The sequence below is a fragment of the Pongo abelii genome, chromosome 11 (assembly GCF_028885655.2).
Source record: "Pongo abelii isolate AG06213 chromosome 11, NHGRI_mPonAbe1-v2.0_pri, whole genome shotgun sequence".
In the NCBI taxonomy this organism is placed as follows: Eukaryota; Metazoa; Chordata; class Mammalia; order Primates; family Hominidae; genus Pongo; species Pongo abelii.
In genome coordinates, this window is record NC_071996.2 from 75,844,031 (window position 1) to 75,864,981 (window position 20,951).

At 39.9% G+C, this 20,951-nt stretch overlaps 1 protein-coding gene across 5 annotated transcripts in view; it reads left to right on the forward strand.

Moving 5' to 3' along the window:
• MAP3K20 (mitogen-activated protein kinase kinase kinase 20) overlaps positions 1 to 18,843 on the forward strand; it is a 193,648-nt gene extending 174,805 nt beyond the window's left edge. For all 5 annotated transcript variants that reach the window (XM_024243279.3, XM_024243281.3, XM_063712868.1 and 2 more), the window contains 4 exons: positions 8,607 to 8,723; positions 11,003 to 11,077; positions 13,674 to 13,824; positions 15,956 to 18,843. In XM_024243279.3, the coding sequence (XP_024099047.2) occupies positions 8,607 to 8,723; positions 11,003 to 11,077; positions 13,674 to 13,824; positions 15,956 to 16,656 (1,044 nt within the window). In that variant the 3' untranslated portion in view covers positions 16,657 to 18,843. The remainder of the gene's footprint in view (positions 1 to 8,606; positions 8,724 to 11,002; positions 11,078 to 13,673; positions 13,825 to 15,955) is intronic.
• The last annotated feature ends 2,108 nt before the right edge of the window (positions 18,844 to 20,951 follow it).

A 20,951-nucleotide genomic window follows, 5' to 3' on the forward strand; every position in this document is an offset into this window, starting at 1 on the left:
ATAACGCATTTACATATTTTGCAATAAAACATCAGTTATTTGCATTACTGTGTCAAGTTTTATTTGATTCTTTCACCTAAAAATGACTCATTTTCCTTTCTTGTATTTTAAAAACCAACTACTCTAAGCTTGTTTGAGAATAATCAAAAATTGCCCATTTAGCTAGAAGTCATTTTCTTTTCAAAAGGCAAATGTTATTTAATCTTTCAGCTGTTCATTGTGCCATCATAAATACTTTCTTTTCAGCACAGTTGTGGGGACTGAAATGAGCCCACTAATTGCCTCCCATTTCGACTGACATGTGGTGGTTTAGTGGAAAGAGAACACAGCAGGGAGAAGGAAATAGGAGGCTGAGAAAATGAGAGCTAATTATTTTCACTGCCTCATGTCAGGCTCTGTGTCAGCCTTGTTTTTACAAACTGGAAGGTTTAGCACTAAATAAAACAAACTGGCGTCATGTTTTTATATACTGGCAGTGTCATGGAAGCAGCTGCACATCTCAAAGACAATATAATGCCTGCGTTCGCATGGACACCATCTGACAGACACTGTGAGCCACGGCTAATGAGGATATCACAGTGGTGCCAAGTGAAAGGTGCTGAATTATGTATGATTCTTCATCAGTACAGCAATAGTCCTGTACATCATTATGAGACATTGTTTTGCTGAAGAGATTAAAACATTCTTAGTTCCAGACCCTGCAACCTATACGCGCTGAAAGAGGTTATTAATGGAATTTTTAGGGAGAGTTTCTTGTGGATTTCTTTTTGGTTAAAAAAACAAATCTCATGGGACAAAGCCATGGTGGGTCATGACACTGTGTAGATAAAGAAGAGAAGCAAATTAACCATACTTGTATTATCTTTTTTTTAAAGGCAGCATAATAAAATATAGTGTAGCAGGGTTATACTTAATGATAAATAACCCAGGTGCTATCACGGGATGTTCCACTCTCCTGCCTTTAAAACTGCAGGTTTCAACAGCTGAGCTAGATAATAGCAACGCATATAAAGGAGCCTTCAGAGGCCTAAATTGTCAACATCTTACTACTTTTAATACCAGCATGAACAAAATTTTTATCGTATTCTTATTTCATCTTGCATTACTTCATAGATTTCACAACAGTCAGTTGTGACTCTTGTGGCTCTTCCAGTCTTCCCTTGAATCTTAAAAAGTTTATTCTGACCTCTGTATTTTATATTTTAAATTGCTTCCTCAAGACAGGCATTTTTTGCTGAAACCCTGAGCATTCTTGGTTGATTTTACTTTTTCTCCATTCATGGTTTTGGGGGGTGGTGGTGGATTTTGAAAATTAACCTCTCAGCTTAGACTTGGCATGCCTGGACTTGAATTCCCATCCTACAAAGCCAAATGACCTGGCTACAAATCTCCCCATTTTCTGAGCCTCAGTCTCCTCGTCTGTAAAATGGGGGCAGTGCTCTCTGTAACAGGGTAAGGCTGTGAGGATTAATTAACATAGATAAATCTCAAAAACAATATACAAGTACCTGCTGTAAAATTCTAATTTTGTGATATTCCAGAACAGTCAAATTTAATCTATGGTGATAGAAGCTAGAACAGTGTCCTGGTTATGCAGGCAGCTTGTCTGGAAATAGGCATGAGGGAAGGTTCTGGGGTACCAGCAATACCTTGCTTATTCTGGTGGTTACACAGATATATACTGTTGTCAAAATGTATTGAACTGTACACTTAAAAATTTGTGCATTTTATTATATGCAAATTATACCTCAATAAGAAAATACATTTAAAATTTTTTAAATGTCTGTAACATCAGGTAAAGGTGATCTATAAAAGCCTGAAAGGCTAATTTTGGGAGTCTATTTCTGAAATATCCTGAATGATCTTAGTCTTGATTGTTTAATGGTTTTAGCTATAATGTTGATAAATGCAATTAAATTTTGATAAGGAAAAATAGACAGAGATAGAGAGATTGAGATTATTGTCTGTGAATTGCCAAGAACTTTAAACTCTAGTTTTTTGTGCTACCTTTTAATCTCTTTTCCTATTTGGAAAATTTACCTCTATCTTACTTCTTTTTATTCCCTCACCTCTTCCCCCGTTTTCTTCATTCCTTTTTTTCTTCCTTGTGGGAGATCACTTGTCTGTGATGTTTTGCATCACTTGTACTAGCTTGGAACTCTAAAAAAATTTAAACAGCTTGCAGAGAGTGTAATAGTGATTTCTCACAAAGAGATACTTAATTTAGCATCAACTGAGTGTTGTTTAGGATTTTATCTTCACAGTGTAAGAGTTTCTGTTTTAGTTGGCCAGTAATCTTAATTCAGAAAATTTTTTCAATTGGTGATCCTGAAGCAGTTCAGATAGAATGCTTTCTCATCCTCCATTAGCCACACACTTGCTCCTAAAATTACCCAGGTATTTCAGCAGATAAACATGCATATTCTGGGCACCCACCAGAATTGTCATTTCATTCATGTCAAACGCACACATTCCCCTCTCCCCAACAAAATTCCATTTGTTTCTTGTAGATTTGCATTGAGAGGCAGATTTTCTAGCTAGTGGAAAGTTCCGGGTAACTACTTTTTGCTACTCGAAACCCTAGCAAAAGCACTTCCCAGTGCCCAGCTCTGCTCCTGGGCTAGTTCTCTTTTCCTGCTGAAGAGTAGTTAGCACTCCCTGCAAATGCGCATCAAGCACTTGTGCCCCACCACTTGCTACCTGCGTGACCTCAGTCAAATTACCTCATCTCTCTGTGCTTTGGTTTCCTCATCCAAGATAAGGCTCTCTGGCTGTCAATCATACATAATACCTCCAGACATCTGGTGCTGCTTCTTAGTAGTGCTGAATCAGGGTATGTGGAAGCAGGGAAGGTCAGAATTGGTGTTAAATGATCCATCTATGTAAGAAGATACGAATTTATTCCTTCTTTGATTCATTTCATGAAACTGGCCATTGTTATGTTGCCGCTTGGCTGCATCTTCTCTTTTTCATCTCTGATCACTCCCTGGTACCCGAGTGATTCACAGCCCCCTGCACGCCCAGACTCCTGCCCAAGTGAGATGCGCTGACCCAGCCTGCCCACTCCAGCAGGGTCCCTCTTCTAGCCCACTCTTTACACCTACCTGCCCATCAAAGCTACCTTGTTCTCGGTCCCATTCCCTTTTATGGCTGCTAGATGACAAACCAGCTAATCTAGTAAACTAATTGGAGCTGTGTTGGTGACCATATTGGTAATAATGATAATTATTCCTTTTTGAGCTCCTAATTCGGTTCTGGCACAATGCTGGGAACTGCATTTACAGTATCTTATTTAATCTTCACACGACCCAACAATCCACTTCTGAGTAAAGAATGCTGAGGTTCAGAAAGGTTACATAATTTGGCTATGGTTGGAAGGAAAAGGGACAAAACTGGAATTCAGGCCCAGGTAGTCAAACTTTAAACTTGTGATCTTGCCCCACCTTGCCCCACAATGTTCCACTAGTAATGACTTAATGTATGGTTTTTTTCCATACTGTTTCCATTTTAATAGGAATCATCAACACCTTAATAAGAGGAGTGAATAACAGGAGCATTTCAGATTACCAGGGTGAGATGGTTTTGAAAAAGGAGTACTTTGCAGTTCCCATAGGACCTCAGAATAGAGAGATGTTTGCTTTTGAGAGTTATTCACAGACATTCAAAGTGACCCTTGAATATTTCTAATTCAAAAGTCAGTGCCCACATCTCTATCACTCACCTCAAGCCAAAATCAGTAGTTTACCTGGGCCAGGTGCAGTTGCTCATGCCTATAATCCCAGCAATTTGTGAGGCTGAGGCAGGAGGACCACTTGAGCCCAGGAGTTCCAGACCAGCCTGGACAACATAGTGAGACTTCAACTCTACGAAGAATAAAGGCAAAATTAGCCGGGCATGGTGACACACGCCTGTGGTCCCAGCTACTTGGGAGGCTGATGTGGGAAGATCACTTGAGCCCTGGAGATTGATGCTGCAGTGAGCTGAGATTGCACCACTGCCCTCCAGCCTGGGTGACAGAGTAAGAACCTATGCCAAAAAAAAAAAAAAAAAAAAAAAAAAAAAAAAAAAATCTTACCCTGGTCAAAGTGAATGGTTTTAAAATCAGAGTTCCACTAGGCCAGGCGAAGTGGCTCATGCCTGTAATCCCAGCATTTTGGGAGGCCAAGGCAGGCGGATCATGAGGTTAGGAGATTGAGACCATCCTGGCTAACATGGTGAAACCCCGTCTCTAATAAAAGTACAAAAAAATACAAAAAATTAGCCGGAGGTGGTGGCGGGCACCTGTAGTCCCAGCTACTCTGAAGGCTGAGGCAGGAGAATGGTGTGAACCCAGGGGGTGGGGCTTGCAGTGAGCCAATATTGTGCCACTGCACTCCAGCCTGGGCAACAGAATGAGACTCCGTCTCAAAAAAAAAAAAAATCAGAGTCCACTGTGCCCCATTACCTGGTCCCTGTCACAGCCAAGGTACTGAAAAGGTTGAAAATATGTAAGTAAAATCCTATATTAGGCTCATAAACTTGTGGAATTATTATTTTTAGTGATGTTATTGATGACTTAATTCATTTTATTTGTAATGATAGCCTTTTCGGGGGTTGATCAGTTAAGAACAGGTTACATGGCATCTCAATGTCTGCAGTGTGTCCAGTCCAATTCAATAACCATTTGAATCCCAGAGTTGTGGACAATCCTCACTGACAATCTATGACTCACAAGATGGCAAAAACGTTAAGGATACCTTAGGCTAATTTGAATTTGAGCAGAATATAAGGAATTCCATTACTTTATTTGTGTATTACTTTTGTTAACTAGGCAACGATGACATCATAGATGCCCTGAAGATATCTGGAGTTAGGTCAAGCCATTGTCAAATTAACTTAATGATTTACATGGGCACTGCATGTTGGAGCATATTCTCTTTCTCTCTTACCCAGCTTTGTAACAAGCAGAACCTACTTTTTAGTGAAATGAATGATGCCCTCCTTGTCTTATGACTTCCTTGATTATAGTTTTATTCCTTCGGTAGCTACCTTCTTTTATGGTTCAGGTAAAAGCCTTTCTTTAGTAGAAGGGAAAAAGAGAATTTAAAAATAAAAGGTCTCTAACCCTATTATTTGTATCAGTGTTTCTCCAAGTTGGACTTTGGGGAGCAGGGAAGCAGTTGCTGCAGGGAGGATGATGGCCACTAGCTTTCTTGGTTGTATCAACGAAATCTTCTCTGGTCCTTCTTCCGCCTGTCTGTTGTCCATGGCTGGACCCATTTATGGAGCTCAACAAAACCATCCAGCAGGTTCACCTGCCACCTCTCCCACTTGCCTGTCCCCATTAGTATCTCCTCCGGCTTTGGAGTCACGCAGCCTTGTGCTGACGTCAACCACGTATTGGTCATGAAACCCTAGGAAAGTTCTTTAATCTTTCTGAGCCTCATTTTTCTCATTCATCTAAAGAGAAAATAGTCCTGACTTTCAGGGTTCTGATGGATATCCAATAAAATAGCATGGTGTAAGTGCCCAGCAACATGCCTAGAGCATAGTAAGCGCTCCACAAATGTGAGTTCTCCTCCTGTCAGCCGCTTCTTCATACAGAGCTGTTCTGACAGTGTGCAGAGGAGGGTCTGATTTATAGCTTGAAGTTATGGGGGAGCTCTCTGGTTAGGAGATGAGAGTGAAGCAGGGGAAGTTCAGGCGTTTCACACAGTTCAAGGTCTTTTGACTGTGCTTTTGACTAACTTAATTCCCAAACTTGACAGGCAAAAGAAACTGAACTAAGTAAACTCATCTCTTCTAAGGCTTTTTATCCCAGCTGCTGCCTTGAGGAGGTTCTTGCTATTTCAGAGAAGAGCAATTATGACACCAAACGTCATTATCCTGCCCACTTATCTCAGGACCCACGTTGCCTGGGTAGCAGTGGCTCCAAAACAAAGAAATACTGAGAGATTTGTCAATTCTGAGAAACTAATTTGACTTATGTTAGCCAAGAACCAGGTTTTCATTTTATTGAATAGACCTTTTCCTTCATTAATTGGCTTTCCATCTTGTGAATGTGGCTGGGCAAAGAGGGTCAGACATGGGCCCTGCTTGGCTTGCGATTCATCTAGAGGCTTTCCTAAAACATCAGGCACCCCCAGCTTCCTGTTGAAGCCAACAGGCTTTCAACAGCCTCTTTGTTGATGCCTTTCCATATGAATTATGTCTGAGCTTGCTCTAGGAAACATTCCAGGTCCACTCTTATTTATGAGGGCATTTTCTAGTTTCAGCATGTGAGGTGCTTGGTACATTAGCCTTAATCCTCAGGATTCTTCATTCTTCAAAAAACACAGAGCCAGGAGCAGTGGTTCATGCCTCTATCCCAGCTACTTGGGAGTCTGAGGTAGGAGGACTGCTTGAGGCCAAGCGTTCAAGACCATCTTGGGCAACATAGCGAGACACTATCTCTAAAAAAGAAATTTAAAAAAATAGATAGATAGACAGACAGACAGAGAGAATGTGCATTTATGGTCCAGGGGTCAAATTTGGTACAAAGACATGAGTTTATTTTCCTTTGTTTATCCCCATTTTTATTATTAAATTATTTATACAGCAAAGTTGAAAGAATTTTACAGTGAACCCTCCTAGCCCCCATTCAACCATTAACATTTTACTATACTTGGCTTATCACATAGTACTTGGCTTATCCATCTACCCCTCCCTCAGCCATCCATCAATCTTTATTTTTTGATACATTTCAAATTAATTTGCAGACATCAGTATACTTCCTCCTAAATATTTCAGTGTGCTAGAATAAAAAATGCAGTTCAGGTGCAGTGGCTTACACCTGTAATCCCAGCACTTTGGGAGGCTGAAGTGGGAGGATCACTTGAGCCCAGGAATTTGAGACCAGCTTTAGCAACAACATAGTGAAACCCTAGCTCTACAAAAAATTAAAAATAAGAAAATATTAGCTGAGCATGATAGCATGTGCTTGTGGTCCCAGCTACTTGGGAGACTGAAGTGGGAGAATCGCTTGAGCTTGGGAGGTCAAGACTGCAGTGAGCAGAGATCATGCTACCATACTCCAGCCTGGGTGACAGAGCAAGACCCTGTCTCAAAAAAATTGTTTTAATAATCACTATAAAATTAATTAAAAAGAGAAATACACAGATTTAAAATATATATTCACTGAGTTTTGACCAATGCATGCACCTGTGTAACCCAAACCTCTATCAATAGAGCACTGCTACCCCCAGAAAGTTTCCTCATACCCCTTGTAAGTCCCCATCTGCTGAAGCAAGCACTTTTCTGAATTTTTCTACAATTAGTTTTGTCTGTTCTAGAATATCATATACATGGAATCATTAGGTTGTTCTTTTTTTCTGTGTAGTTCTTTCACTCACTATAATGTTTTTGAGATTTATCCAAATTGTTGCATGCATCAATAATGTCTTCCTTTGTATTGCTAAGTAGTATTCCATTCTATGCATATATCACAGTTTATCCATTCTCATTTTGATGGACACTTGGCTTGTTTCAAGTTTCCTAGTCAACATGATAAAGCTGCTAAGAACATATCTAGACAAGTCTTTTTTCTTTTCTCTTGGGTAAATATCTAGGAGTAGAATTTCTGGGTCATAGAATAGGCATATATTTGGTTTTATAATAAATTACCAAAATTTTTCTGAAGCAATTGTACTATTTACATTCCCACAAACAATGTATTAATATTAATGAGAGTTCCAGTAACTAAATCTCAGCCAACATTTGATGTTATCAGTCTTTGCCATTCTGATGGGTGTATAGTGGTACCTCATTGTGGTTTTAATTTGCACTTTCCTGGTAACGAATGATGTAAAGCACTTTTTCATTATATGGTGATTTTACGAAAAATTTAATTAACATACCATCGTTTAAAAATCTAGAGTTTTACATACGGATCCTAATTCTCAGCTGTTCATGAAATATTAAAGGACCTAGCAAAACTGGGCTCATATTTCCACATGGGAACAATCAACAGAAGCCATGAAGTAGCTGTGCCTTTAGGGGAACTGTTCTTTGGCTTCCCAGAGTCCCTCACCCACCCCATAACTCCCTAGTTGTCCGTTATCATATATCATCACATTTGCACTGTTGTTTTCCTTCGTGTTAAGAGGAAAGTGAGAGTTTCTTGAACTCACATCATTATCAATCTAGGAAAATTAAAGGTGGATCAAGGGGGCCTTATATTTCAAGAAAGGTAGAAAACCCACATTTCTTTGTGGCAATGAGAAAATGTTCCTACAGTGTTTAATATGTAAATTAAATGGGTCTATTTTAAAAGGTTGCCACTTAAAGCTTTATAAGGAAACTGCCTGGCTTTACTCCTTTTTATTATCTGCCTGGTCCCTTCAGGATTTTGAGTTTGTAACTCCTATAATAGAACACTTAACACTGATACATTATGTCTCAAGGCTGCACTAACTGGGGCTTATTTAGATATACATAGGAATCTAATTTCATGTCCTTTTATTGAAAAAGGAAAAAAAAAGCCACTCCAATAATACTTCATTTAGAATATTTTATGTGTTATGAAATATTGAGACTAAAAAAAAATTGTTTCACTTTCTTAAATTCTATAATTTTGTTTTTAATTCCAGGATTGTAAGTGGAAAATGTATATGGAGATGGATGGGGATGAAATTGCAATAACCTACATAAAAGATGTGACATTCAACACTAACCTACCTGATGCGGAGATTTTAAAGATGACAAAGGTAGGGTTCTATTTACGGCTTAAAAGCTCTTTTCAATTCACAGATATCAAACAAAGACATTAAAATACCCCAGCAGTGTGCTTTTGTGCTTGTCCGTGCTCACATCAGCTCAGCCTTGAGCTGGCTGTTGAAAGGCACATTTTATTTAGCAGATTGAGATCATAATAGGTTTTTGTTAAAATTCTACTTATGCTGTGTGAACTAAAAAGCACTGCAAAAAGGTATCGTTTAATTTTTTTTTATTTTTTTGTCTATTATTTCTTTATGCTTACTCTGCCATTTATTAAAGGAAGGAAAATGTGAACGATGAAAATATTTACTTCAAATTTTGAGTACTTTTAAACTTTGGAAAACTTACACGGAGAATGACTTTCTTGGTTGAGGTCAATTTCCTGAAGGACTGAGATGAGGTTAATGATGAGGCACACAGTGAAGTCTTAATGGCTTCCTTAAGCTCACACCTATGAATTCCTGGAGTGGCCAGAGAGCATGTTACTACTCCAGGGTCAATGGTGGAAGCATGCTGATGGAAGCATGCTGATGAAAACAAGAAAGACTTGCGGAAATGCTTAGCTTGCTCCTCAAAATGGAAAAAAATTCAGTTCTGTCCCGATCATACTGGAAAAATACATATGAGACTTCAATTGTAGAAGGTCAACAACTTCAGGTGAATAACCATGAAGTCAACAGGATAGTCACCATAACTTCACATAATCCATTAACTGTAATACACTATTAACCAGGTCTTTGGTTTCAGTGAAGAAAGTGGGGCTTGTAGCAAAGAACCCAGATACAAACACAAGTAGGGAACTCAAATGGTTCTTCAAAGACATGCATTAGAGAGAACGCATTGTAAATGTGTTCTCTTCATACACATCAGAGTGCTAAACAACCGTGTCCTTTTAATTTACAAGTGGACATCAAGCAGATCGATTTGATATTCATTGTTGGATTCCACTGTGAATCTAGGAGTTATTTCCATGACATTATTTATCTATAAGGGTTGTGACTTGGTTTTACCTTTTTCTTATTTTGTCGGGACATAGTATGTTGTCTTGAAGACTGGAAAGATATTTTCTTTCTTCCCCACCCATGCCACGGAGTTTGTAAAACTGAATATAAGTGTTTCTGCTGTCATGCCATACATACAAAATCGTACAGCAACATTTTTTAACAGGCTTATAGGAAAACTAGAACTGGGACAGAGCAATCAAAAGTTATAGAATTTTTAAACATCAACAGAAACAATAACAATCCTAATTTAAAACAAACAAACAACAGCAACAACAAAAAACTAGCCCAGGCTGGGTGCAGTGGCTCACACCTGTAATCCCTGCCCTTTTGGAGGCTGAGGTGAGCAGATCACTTGAGGCCAGGAGTTGGAGACCAGCCTAGACAACATGGTGAAACCCATCTCTACTAAAAAATACAAAAAATGAGCCAGGTGTGGTGACGTGCTCCTGTAATCCCAGCTACTTGAGAGGCTGAGCCTTGAGAATCACTTGAACCCAGGAGGAAGAGGTTGCAGTGAACCAAGATGGCACCACTGCACTCCAGCCTGGGCGACAGAGTGAGACTCAGTCTCAAAGAAAACCTAGCCCAGCTAAATCTCTATCACATTTTCTTTGAACCCAGCTCACAGCCAGTCATTCCTTTGCAGCCTTAAACCTGAAGTGAAAGGGGGATGGGAGGAGAGTACAGCTTATTTCTGAGGCTGTTTTCATCATAATTAAAATAGGATCAAAGCTACAGGTTTCCTCACTAATCCTTTGTTTTAATATAGTGGGAAAACATAACCACGGTTTCTTCATGTGTATGTGCAGCTTTGCTGGATAGTGTGATGTCATGGAAAGCAGAGCGATTGTTGAAGCCACTAAACCAGCCACGGCTTTACTCAAGGAAAGCACTTCTGGGTCTTCTCATATTGCTATGGATTTCTCTTAATTGTGGGAAAGCTTTCCAACTGATGCTTCAAACTTTAGCATGAATTAATGACCTAATGATAGGATTGAGTGATAGCAAATGTTATATCAGAAAAGAAGGCTGTGGGAGGCCATGACTAGCTGTTTACAAATATACGAAAGGATGTCTTATGAAAAGCAAAACCCCAAACATTAGCATGTTGTGAGTGATCACATGAGAACCAACAAGGCTTTCATGATAATCTGATATTATGCCCCATTTGCTAACTGTGTATGGCACAACCAGCCTCAAAGAAACATACTATAGTAGAGCAGACTGTGTTATGGTACTACACCATCCTACCTTTTGTTTTTCAGCCACCATTTGTAATGGAGAAGTGGATTGTAGGAATAGCAAAAAATCAGACTGTGGAGTGCACTGTCACATATGAGGTAAGCTCTGGGGGCAAGAGGCTGGTGGCCTCACCATCAGTTAATGAATATAAATTTATCTGTTACCTCAGAGCATATAATTTATTGGGAGATATACCCAGAGCATATAATTTATTGGGAGATAAACCAACCAACATGAACATGGGAAGATCAATATAATTTCTCTCACAACATGTTGGGAAGAAAAGAGAACAGGATAAACCTACCCAGCTAGAGAATGAGGTAGTACTTCAGTCATTCATTAGTTATGGATTGAACACCCCATGTAAGATGTTTGGTATTGGGGATACTAATACTTAATACTAATTTTTTTTAAATCAACAAGATCTTCGTGGCTGGTAGGACATACACCTTACAAGGTACGTAGACCCAGTGGGAGTGGGTGGAAGGCAACAGTTATAGTACAGTCTTGGCACACCTGGAGATATTAGTGTGCACCCACCACCAAAGGGACATGCATTTCATTCATTCATCCAATTCATTCATTCAAGAAACATTTATTAAGGATCTACCATGAACCAGGCACTATTAGAGGTGCTTATACCAGTTTGATCACACTAACTTCATGTAAATCAATACTGAAAAATATTGGCCAGGTGCAGTGGCTCACACCCGTAATCTCAGCACTTTGGGAGGCTGAGGTGGGCAGATCACTTGAGCCCGAGAGTTTGAGACCAGCCTGGGCAGCATTATGAAACCCTATCTCTACAAAAAATACAAAAAGTAGTCGGGTGTGGTGGCACATGTCTGTGGTCCCAGCTACTCGGGAGGTTGAGGTGGGGGGATTGCTTGAGCCCAGGAGGTTGAGGCTGCAGTGAGTCGAGATCACACCACTGCACTCTAGCCTGGGTGACACAGTGAGACCCCTGTCTCCAGAAAAAAAATACTGAAAGATATTATTATCCTCATTTTGCAGATAGGAAAAATAGGCTCAGAGAGATGAAAGGAAGTCTTGAGGTGTGAGGTACTCACTGACAGAATTGTTGAAGTCACTTCCACGTTTTCTGACTATAAAAAACACTTTCTGCTCTTCCCTGGCTACCCTGTTAGCTCCCAGTGGCTGCAGTAAGATGAAGTCCACCTCAAAGAGGACTTTGTGAGTGTGGCATTTTGATGGTTTCCTGGGCTGCCAGGATTTGGCTTTTCAATATTAGAAGTACAAACCCTGGGCCAGGCACGGTGGCTCACGCCTGTAATCCCAGCACTTTGGGAGGCCAAGGCGGGTGGATCACCTGAGGTCAGGAGTTCGAGACTAGCCTGGCCAACACGGTAAAACTTCATCTCTACTAATAATACAAAAATTAGCTGGGCATGGTGGTACATGCCTGTAATCCCAGCTACTCAGGAGCTGAGGCAGGGGAATTGCTTGAACCCTGGAGGCAGAGGTTGCAGTAAGCTGAGATTGCGCCATTGCACTCCAGCCCAGGAGACAAGAGCAAAACTGTCTCAAAAAAAAAAAAAGAAAGAAAGAAAAAGAAAAGAAAAGAAATACAAACTCTTGCCAGTGCACTTATCCAGGCTGGAAGCCAAAAAGTTTTACAGCAGTTATTTATCCTCACCTGCTGGGGTACACAGGTTGTCAGGGATGAGGCATCTGAGAAGTTATATTATTTGTCAAAGCACTGCCTGCAAGGTGCAAAACCCAAACAAAAGAGGCTGGTTGGTCTTGAGGAACTTAGAAACTAAACTATTCTACAGCCTGTTAACCGGTCCTCACTACCCAGGAAAAGCCCTCATTAGTAATTGGACAATTAGAACAACCAGATTCTACCTCTGCCTGCCTTAGACAGTTTTGCAGACAGCACACCCAGTTCTTTTTCTTCTTCTATCTCCCTCCTCCTCCTTTTTTAGACCCCATGATGATATGCCACTTTTGTCTGGGTTTTTCACTTCAGAGTTTTTTAAAACAGATTTCCCTAACCATACTGAATCCTGGAGACTCTTTAATTGACACTGATTGGTGACAGCTAGTGAGGAGGGAGATTTCAGGACAAGAAAGTAATGTGTCTTGACCTAGCGTCCTCTCCTTTTCCTGGTCCCCATTTCTTACTTCTTGATCCTGTCTCACTTTTGCATCTGAGACCGTTCCCCCTCCGTGCAAGTAATTCACCCCACCACCTTCACTCAGTTTCCTTGATGATCCAAATTCAGTCTTAGGCAAACATGGTGGTCAGATTTTCATTTATTCAACAAAATAGCTGTCTTCAAGTACTATAAATAGAAGATGTAATTTTTTATTTCTTATTAAACAAAGAGGTAAGTTGAGGTTTGTCAAATATAATAAATTCTGGGAAAAGACAACCATATTTTTTAGCTACTATAGTTTACTAAGAAATATATGTTATAATCCATTAACGAATAAGTGCTATAACCCACTAAGAAATAAAGTGGTTAAAAATTTTCTTTTCATTGAATTAGCATATTTGGACCAACTGTTCAGAATATTTTCCTAGTGCATTATGATAGTGTTCTAAGAGGTGAAATTGAAGTGATACAATAACCTGGATGACTTTCTTTCCCATTTTATATATGTGTGTCTATTTGGTCATATGTTTCTATTTGTCTTTTTGTCTTTTTTGTTTGTTTGTTTTACCAGAGTGATGTTAGAACTCCAAAAAGCACTAAACATGTCCATTCAATTCAGTGGAGTAGAACAAAACCTCAGGATGAAGTGAAAGCAGTCCAACTTGCCATTCAGACATTATTCACCAATTCGGACGGCAACCCTGGAAGCAGGTCCGACTCAAGTAAGTTAGTGTTCCCATATTAGATGTGTGCTAGATTCCAGAAACTTAATTATGATATTTCCAGATGATCTGAAGACTCAGAGGATACCACCTCAATCAGTTAAGATCTATCTTTGAGCTTCGAGTAGCAGAAAACCCAGTTTCAACTGGCTTACTCCAATAATTCCCCAAGTGTGGCCCCAGGACCAGCAGCATTGGGATCACCTGTGAACTTGCTAGAAATCCAGATTCTCAGGCCCAAACCCAGACTTACTGAATCAGAACTCTGGGGATAGGGCCTGCAGTCTGCATTTTAAGGAGCCTTCCCAGTGATTAAGAACAACTCTAAAGTCCTTAAGCCACTGATTTAAACCGTAATAAAATTTATTATCTTCCATAACAAGAAGTCCAGAGGTAGGGCAGGCTCCAGGTGCAGGAAGATAAGCCGGCTCAACTATATTCAGAGAGTAGAATGAACCTTCCCTTCTTTCTGCCCTGCCATGCTCAATAGGCTGCCTTAGCCCTTGGCTCCTCTCCTGTTTACAGTCATCACACAAAGATACCGCAATGCCCAGAGGAAATAACGGGTTAGGTCCCTACCTGTTCTTATATATAGGAGTAAGGAAAACTTTTCTAGAAACCCCCAACAGACTACCCCTCAGCAATTCTGCTTTGGCCAGAATGGAGCAACTTGTCCGTTCCTAAACATGGCATGAGCACATCTGACTTAAACTAATTAAAGTCGATCCCTGGAGTCAACTCTCCGATCACATGGCTACATGGAGGGGGATGGAGACTGAGCAAAATCAGGGTTCTATTGGAAGCCAAAATTCCAGAGAAGTCAAGGCAAGGAAAGAAGGCATTGTGATTCTGTATGCTACTGCTCGTGTGAAGTATCTAAAGTAGTCAAAGTCATAGAAACAGGAAGTAGAAGATAGTTAGCAAGTGGGGGTCAGGGGGCAGGGGAGAAGGGAAGGGAAAAGGGGAAAGAGGAAGGTAGAGATTAGTGGATATAGAGTTTCAGTGTTGCAAGATGAAACAATTATAGAGATCTGCGCAACAATGTGAATATACTAACACTACTGAACTATAGGCTTAAAAATGGCTAAGATGGAAAATGTGGTTTTTACCACAATAAAATACACACATATACACAACAAAAGAAGGCATTGTAATGGACTGAAGCCTGGAAGGAGTCTCTGGAATTGTCTGGACAAGTCACTCACTTCAGAGGTACGGGTCACCTGTGCCCAGGCAGTGAGGAGACAGAGACATGTGCATGCTTTGATACCCTCCACATGCGCCGTCTGCATGAGCAGGGGGTGGAGTAGCTGAGGAAGCTAAGGCTGGGAGGACCACCCAGGAACTCTATAACATGGGTAACATTGTTCAGGCTCGGGGGAAAACAGCAAAGATCTCAGGTGTGAGGAACTTGCTTATTCACTGAAATATAGCTTACTAAATGGTCCTTGTTAATTCACCATTTTCTTTTACCTTAACTTCTTCCTATTTGCCAATGCAGCTTCATTTTTTTATGCTGAAAATACTTCTTATTCCTGAGCCTCAGGATCTCTCCTGTGGACACATGAACGGTCTTTCTTCCAAATAACCTCTAGCTGTCTCAACCTTCGGAACCTCATTTCTCTTATCTGCATTTAGGGTCCTTGAGGTTTTAAAAATGCAGGTTGCAAAACAAACCTTTTGTTTACTAAACATGCCCCTGCCACCTGAACATACTTTCTAGAAGTGACAACACAACTATGTAGGAACAAGATGGGATTTAGATACAGAAGGACTTGGTATTATTGACTGAGTGATCTCGGGCAAGTTATTTGACCTCTCAAGCTTCCTCATTTATAGAATAAAACTATTAGTGTTTACCTAAGATTATTGAGAGGATTAAATGAGATAGTGTAAGTAAAGCCCATGGAACCATGCCAAGCACATAGCATATATTGAATAAGTGTAAATGTCCTTATTTTTTAAAAGTATTTGTAATAAAGGAAATGTCCTTATACATAGCCTAGAATTTCTATGAATGGTAAAGCTTAGAGCATCCCAAACAGCCCTGAATTATCCTAAGACAGGCGTATGAATTAGACATGCAGCTTTAGTGTGGCTTAAAAGATGCTCATTTCCATTTCTCCCGCAGGTGCTGATTGCCAGTGGTTAGATACTCTGAGGATGCGGCAGATTGCATCCAACACTTCTTTACAGCGTTCCCAGAGCAATCCTATTCTGGGGTCACCATTCTTCTCATACTTTGACGGCCAAGATTCCTATGCTGCTGCTGTGAGACGGACCCAGGTGCCCATTAAGTATCAACAGATTACACCTGTGAACCAGTCCAGAAGCTCGTCTCCTACTCAGTATGGACTGACCAAAAACTTCTCTTCCCTACATCTCAACTCTAGGGACAGTGGCTTTTCCAGTGGCAATACTGACACCTCTTCAGAGAGGGGTCGATACTCAGACAGAAGCAGGAACAAATATGGACGTGGTAGTATATCACTCAATTCTTCTCCTAGAGGAAGATACAGTGGAAAAAGTCAGCATTCCACTCCTTCAAGAGGAAGATACCCTGGAAAGTTCTACAGGGTTTCTCAGTCAGCACTCAATCCTCACCAGTCGCCTGACTTAAAGAGAAGCCCCAGGGACCTCCACCAACCCAACAGCATACCAGGGATGCCTTTGCACCCTGAGACTGACTCAAGAGCCAGCGAAGAGGAGAGCAAAGTCAGCGAAGGGGGCTGGACAAAAGTGGAATACCGGAAAAAGCCCCACAGGCCATCTCCTGCCAAAACCAATAAAGAGAGAGCCAGAGGGGACCACCGTGGATGGAGAAACTTTTGATGAATTGAACTACATAGTTTTTCTAAGCAGGTTAAAAAAAAAAAAAAAGAAATGTAATGGTTTTTGATAATATGATCCCTTCAGATTAAATTAACGAAAAGACAACGCTTCCAGTTTTTGGATTGGGAAATACCTTCTAATTGAGACTATAGCCAAACCAGGGCCAAAATTGTGGATATTGGTCACCCAGTGATCATAACTAGGCTTGAAAATCACTACACATATTTTCTGCCTTGAGTGAACATTTTTAGAGGAAAGGTTATGCCATCTTTTTACCCTAACCACTGATATTCTGGTTAGCAGGGCCAGGACAAGGGGAAGGAAAATGAGGTCAACAAACAAATTAAATTTTTAGGAAAAGATAAGATGAATGTTACTGATTTTTCCTTTTGGCTGAGGCTGCAATATGGCCTGGCAAGGCACTGCTACTGATCTTGTCTTTAACATTTTGATATTTTGTTCATCATAATTTTTTTGCATTTGTTTTATTTTTTAAAATATTGCATTAAAATATCATTTAGCTTGATTATCGAGTTTTTTGGTTTGAGGTTTTTTGTTGCTTTTTTCTTTTCTTTCTTTCCCCCTCTTTTTTTTTGGATGTCCCCTTAAATTTTGTGCCCAAGGCAGGTACCTCACTCATCTCATCCTTGGCTCAGCCCTGCTGGTTAGTATTTAGTATTTATTTTAGTAAGATATTTGTGTTTTTATGATGGTCAGAGTTGAACTGATCTGGCTTGTCATTTTTCAGTAATAAAAAAAGTTACTGAATTTAATGTTGATTATGATGCATATCTCATTCATTACGATTTATCAGAAACCAAAGATTTAAATTGCCTAGATTTGTGGTTCTTTCTCTCCCTAAGTTCCCAGGGACTGCTTTCAAATAGTATTTTCTAAATTTCACCAAAGAAGGAGCAAAGAGGATAAAACAACACTCCATAAAGGCCTCTTGGGATGTCAGAAATCTAAAATCTAAAAGAAAACAGACACAGAGCAAGACAATAATGTCACAAGCTAAAAGCCAGAGAAATTTAAAATTACCAACATCCTTGTTGGAGTAAGACAGTAAATATCAGCCTTGCAGCAAGACAGCTCCGAGCAGCTGCGGGCAAAGAGGTAAACCGGTGGGGGTGCAAGGAGACTGTCTTCAGCTTAGGGCAGAAATGGTGGGATCCCACTTGTGAAATGCTTCATGTTTTACAAACCAAAAAGTCAGGTAGCAACAAACTTATTATATGTCAAATCAATAAATGTTAACTTTCAATATTCTGAGATTCTGTTCAGCATTCACTAACCCTGTTTAGCATTCACTAAGCCCTACACAGGATTCTCAGTGCTCTGTAGAAATCCAAAGGACACTCTTCTAATTCTGTGGGTTTGAATTCTTTTTTAAAAGAAGCTGGTCATCAGAGTACATGCATTTGTTCTCAGGGTAGCTCCCCTGCTGTGTGTGATACATTACTTGAGGCCTGGTGGGGAAAACTGTATTTTGGTAGCATTGAAGTCAAGGTGGGCGGGGCATGGTGGCTCACGCCTGTAATCCCAACACTTTGGGAGACTGAGGCAGGAGGATTGCTTGAGCCCAGGAGTTCAAGGCCAGCCTGGGTCACCAGCCTATCTGGGTCAGATAGGGAGACACCATCTCTACAAAAAAATACAAAAATTAGTTGAGCATGGTGGCATATGCTTGTAGTCCCAGCCACTCAGGAGACTGAGGCAGGAAGATCACTTGAGCCTGGCAGGTCAAGGCTGTAGTGAGACGTGACTGCACTGCAGCCTGGGCAACAGACCAAGACCCTGTCTCAATCAATACTAAAGTCAAAGTTATAGGAAATGACCTTTATTTACAAGGGAAGTTGTCATCACCTAAACATTGATTCAACAACTTGATTTTATAAAAGTTTTATTGTGTGCCAAATGTATTTACAAGCAAAAGCAATGGGAATGGTGTAATCAGTTAGTGAGGGCCTCTTTTCCATCATGTGTAACCAACTTCGAAGGTTTTCAGCTCCACCATGATTCTTTCTCATGAAGCTATCAAGCACACCCTGTTTTCAATTATTTTTCCTTTTCGTCCTTCATTTAAATTTAAAGAAAAGTAGACTAATGCAAAATATGCTATCTTAATATCATGCTGTTTCTAAATAAGCAATAAAATATTTTCTGTGATCAGAATTTTTGGATAAATAGATGAACAGTCTTAACTGAGTCACTCTGAAAGGAACACAAAGTATGGCCTTAATTGTGAAACGAAATTTGCATTCTGGGGAATTGCTGAAGAGTCTAGTTTAAAAGGCACTATGCAGATCATTGCTAGTTTCATGCTATTTCTTCCATCTTGCTTTCTTTGGTTATGGGGTAGCGAATCCAAGCTGGTAATAAAATAACTCAATGATCTCAGCCCTATTTAGTGCAGTCAATGACTGCAAAGAGGTTATTCCACCAGCCCACAAAACTGACCACTTTGTAATATCTCATGGAAAACTACTTGTCAGCATCAATGCTCCCAGTCAAAATCAAAGTAAGAACATCTGCAGTCTGCTTCTTGACTGTAAAGAAATAATAAGTTGGATGTTCTCTCTCTTTTTTTCTTTTCCTAATGGTACTTATTCACCAAAAGTCACTTGCCAGGTTGAAAGATGAATGTAAGTCAAGAGCAAAGCAGGGATTAACAGGACTTTTTTTTTCCCCATAAAAATAAATTAGTAGCCAACAATGAGAAACTGTATTAGTCGCAAGGGGTGAGGTTAAGACCAAAAAAAAGAAGAAGAAGAAAATCAAAAGGAAAGAAAGGGATATTATTTTAGGATTAGGAGAAAAAAAAATACAGTAGAAACAAATCAAAAGAGTATATCTTGGACAGGGCACCTCTAAATGTGGAGATTTTCCCTAAATAGGCTTCAGAGCTAGTTTGGAAGTGCCAAGTCTACATGGGTTGCTACCATAGAGGCAGTCTTTATTCCAGGCAAGGCCCAGACAAAGCAGGATGTTTAGCTCTTTGCACAGTCACCAACCACATTAGCAATACAATGGACCTAGGCTGAATAAATGGAAAATCCCAAATCTGTATAGGAGAACTGGGGATTTTTTTTTAATCAAGGACTACTTCTGAAAGAAATGTAATTATCAATTGTTTTCAGCCAATTTATAATGAATATAAGCTCATAAAAATAAAAATATAATATTTAAAACTATTTACAGTAAAATTCAGAACAGTAAAATCTGACCTGGGAAAATTAGGTAAGAAATAGTAACTATAAAGGAAAACTCACAGTGGCAGAAGCTATAATTGGTAACATGCAGTATGAATAACAACAAAAAATTGATATGCAACATCTTCATTGTAAAATTAAAATTGCAAATAATTGATTCCATAGGAAAAAAATCAGTACAATAAAAAATTTGGCCAGGTGCAGTGGCTCACATCTGTTACCCTTTGGTTAACAGCACGTTGGGAGGCTGAGGCAGGAGGATCCCATAAGCCCAGGAGTTTGAAACATGGGCAACATAATGAGACCCTGTGTCTACAAAATATACAAAAATTAGCGAGGTGTGCTGGCACATGTCTGTAGTCCCAGCTACTGGGGAGGCTGAGATGGGAGGATCCCTTAAGCCCAGGAGGCTAAGGCTGCAGTGAGCCAAGATCATGCCACTGCACTCCAGCCTGGGTGACAGAGTGGGAACTTGTCTCAAAAAAATAATAACATACAAATGGGAAACAGCATTATGTTGGATAAGAAACCAATCAGGAAATTAAATTGATATAATGACATTCATTCCATGAAATGCTTTCTTGACAAAAACATTTCTCAATATTTATATAATTCGGATCAAAATGTTTTATGTATAAGTAGAGTCAAAATGTCTCCAGGATCAAAACAGTAGGGTCAGAATCTCCAATAGTTCAAAATGGCAGAGTCAAAACATCCCGGATACACCTCAAGGCATTCTGACTTAACTGCAACTTTTCCAATTCAGTTGTACCAAAATATTTCATATTTCATAAGCTTTTTAAGTACCTTCTCTACAATTTATCCTTTCACTTCAACAAGTTGGTACAGATGTGGTATGCTTCTACAACTCTGGTTCTTAGAAACTACTCAGTTTTAAGATGTCATGATGTAGCCGTGCCACCTTGTTCAGGATGTAACCTCCCTGAAATTTTAAATTATAGAGACTGCACTTAGGTGTATCAACTCTCTTGCCATCATTGGATCTGAGAAACTACAGTGAAGCTGGGGTGCCCTGGGGAAATTAGAGCGAAAGACCTGGACTCAGCTTCTTACTATTTGCTG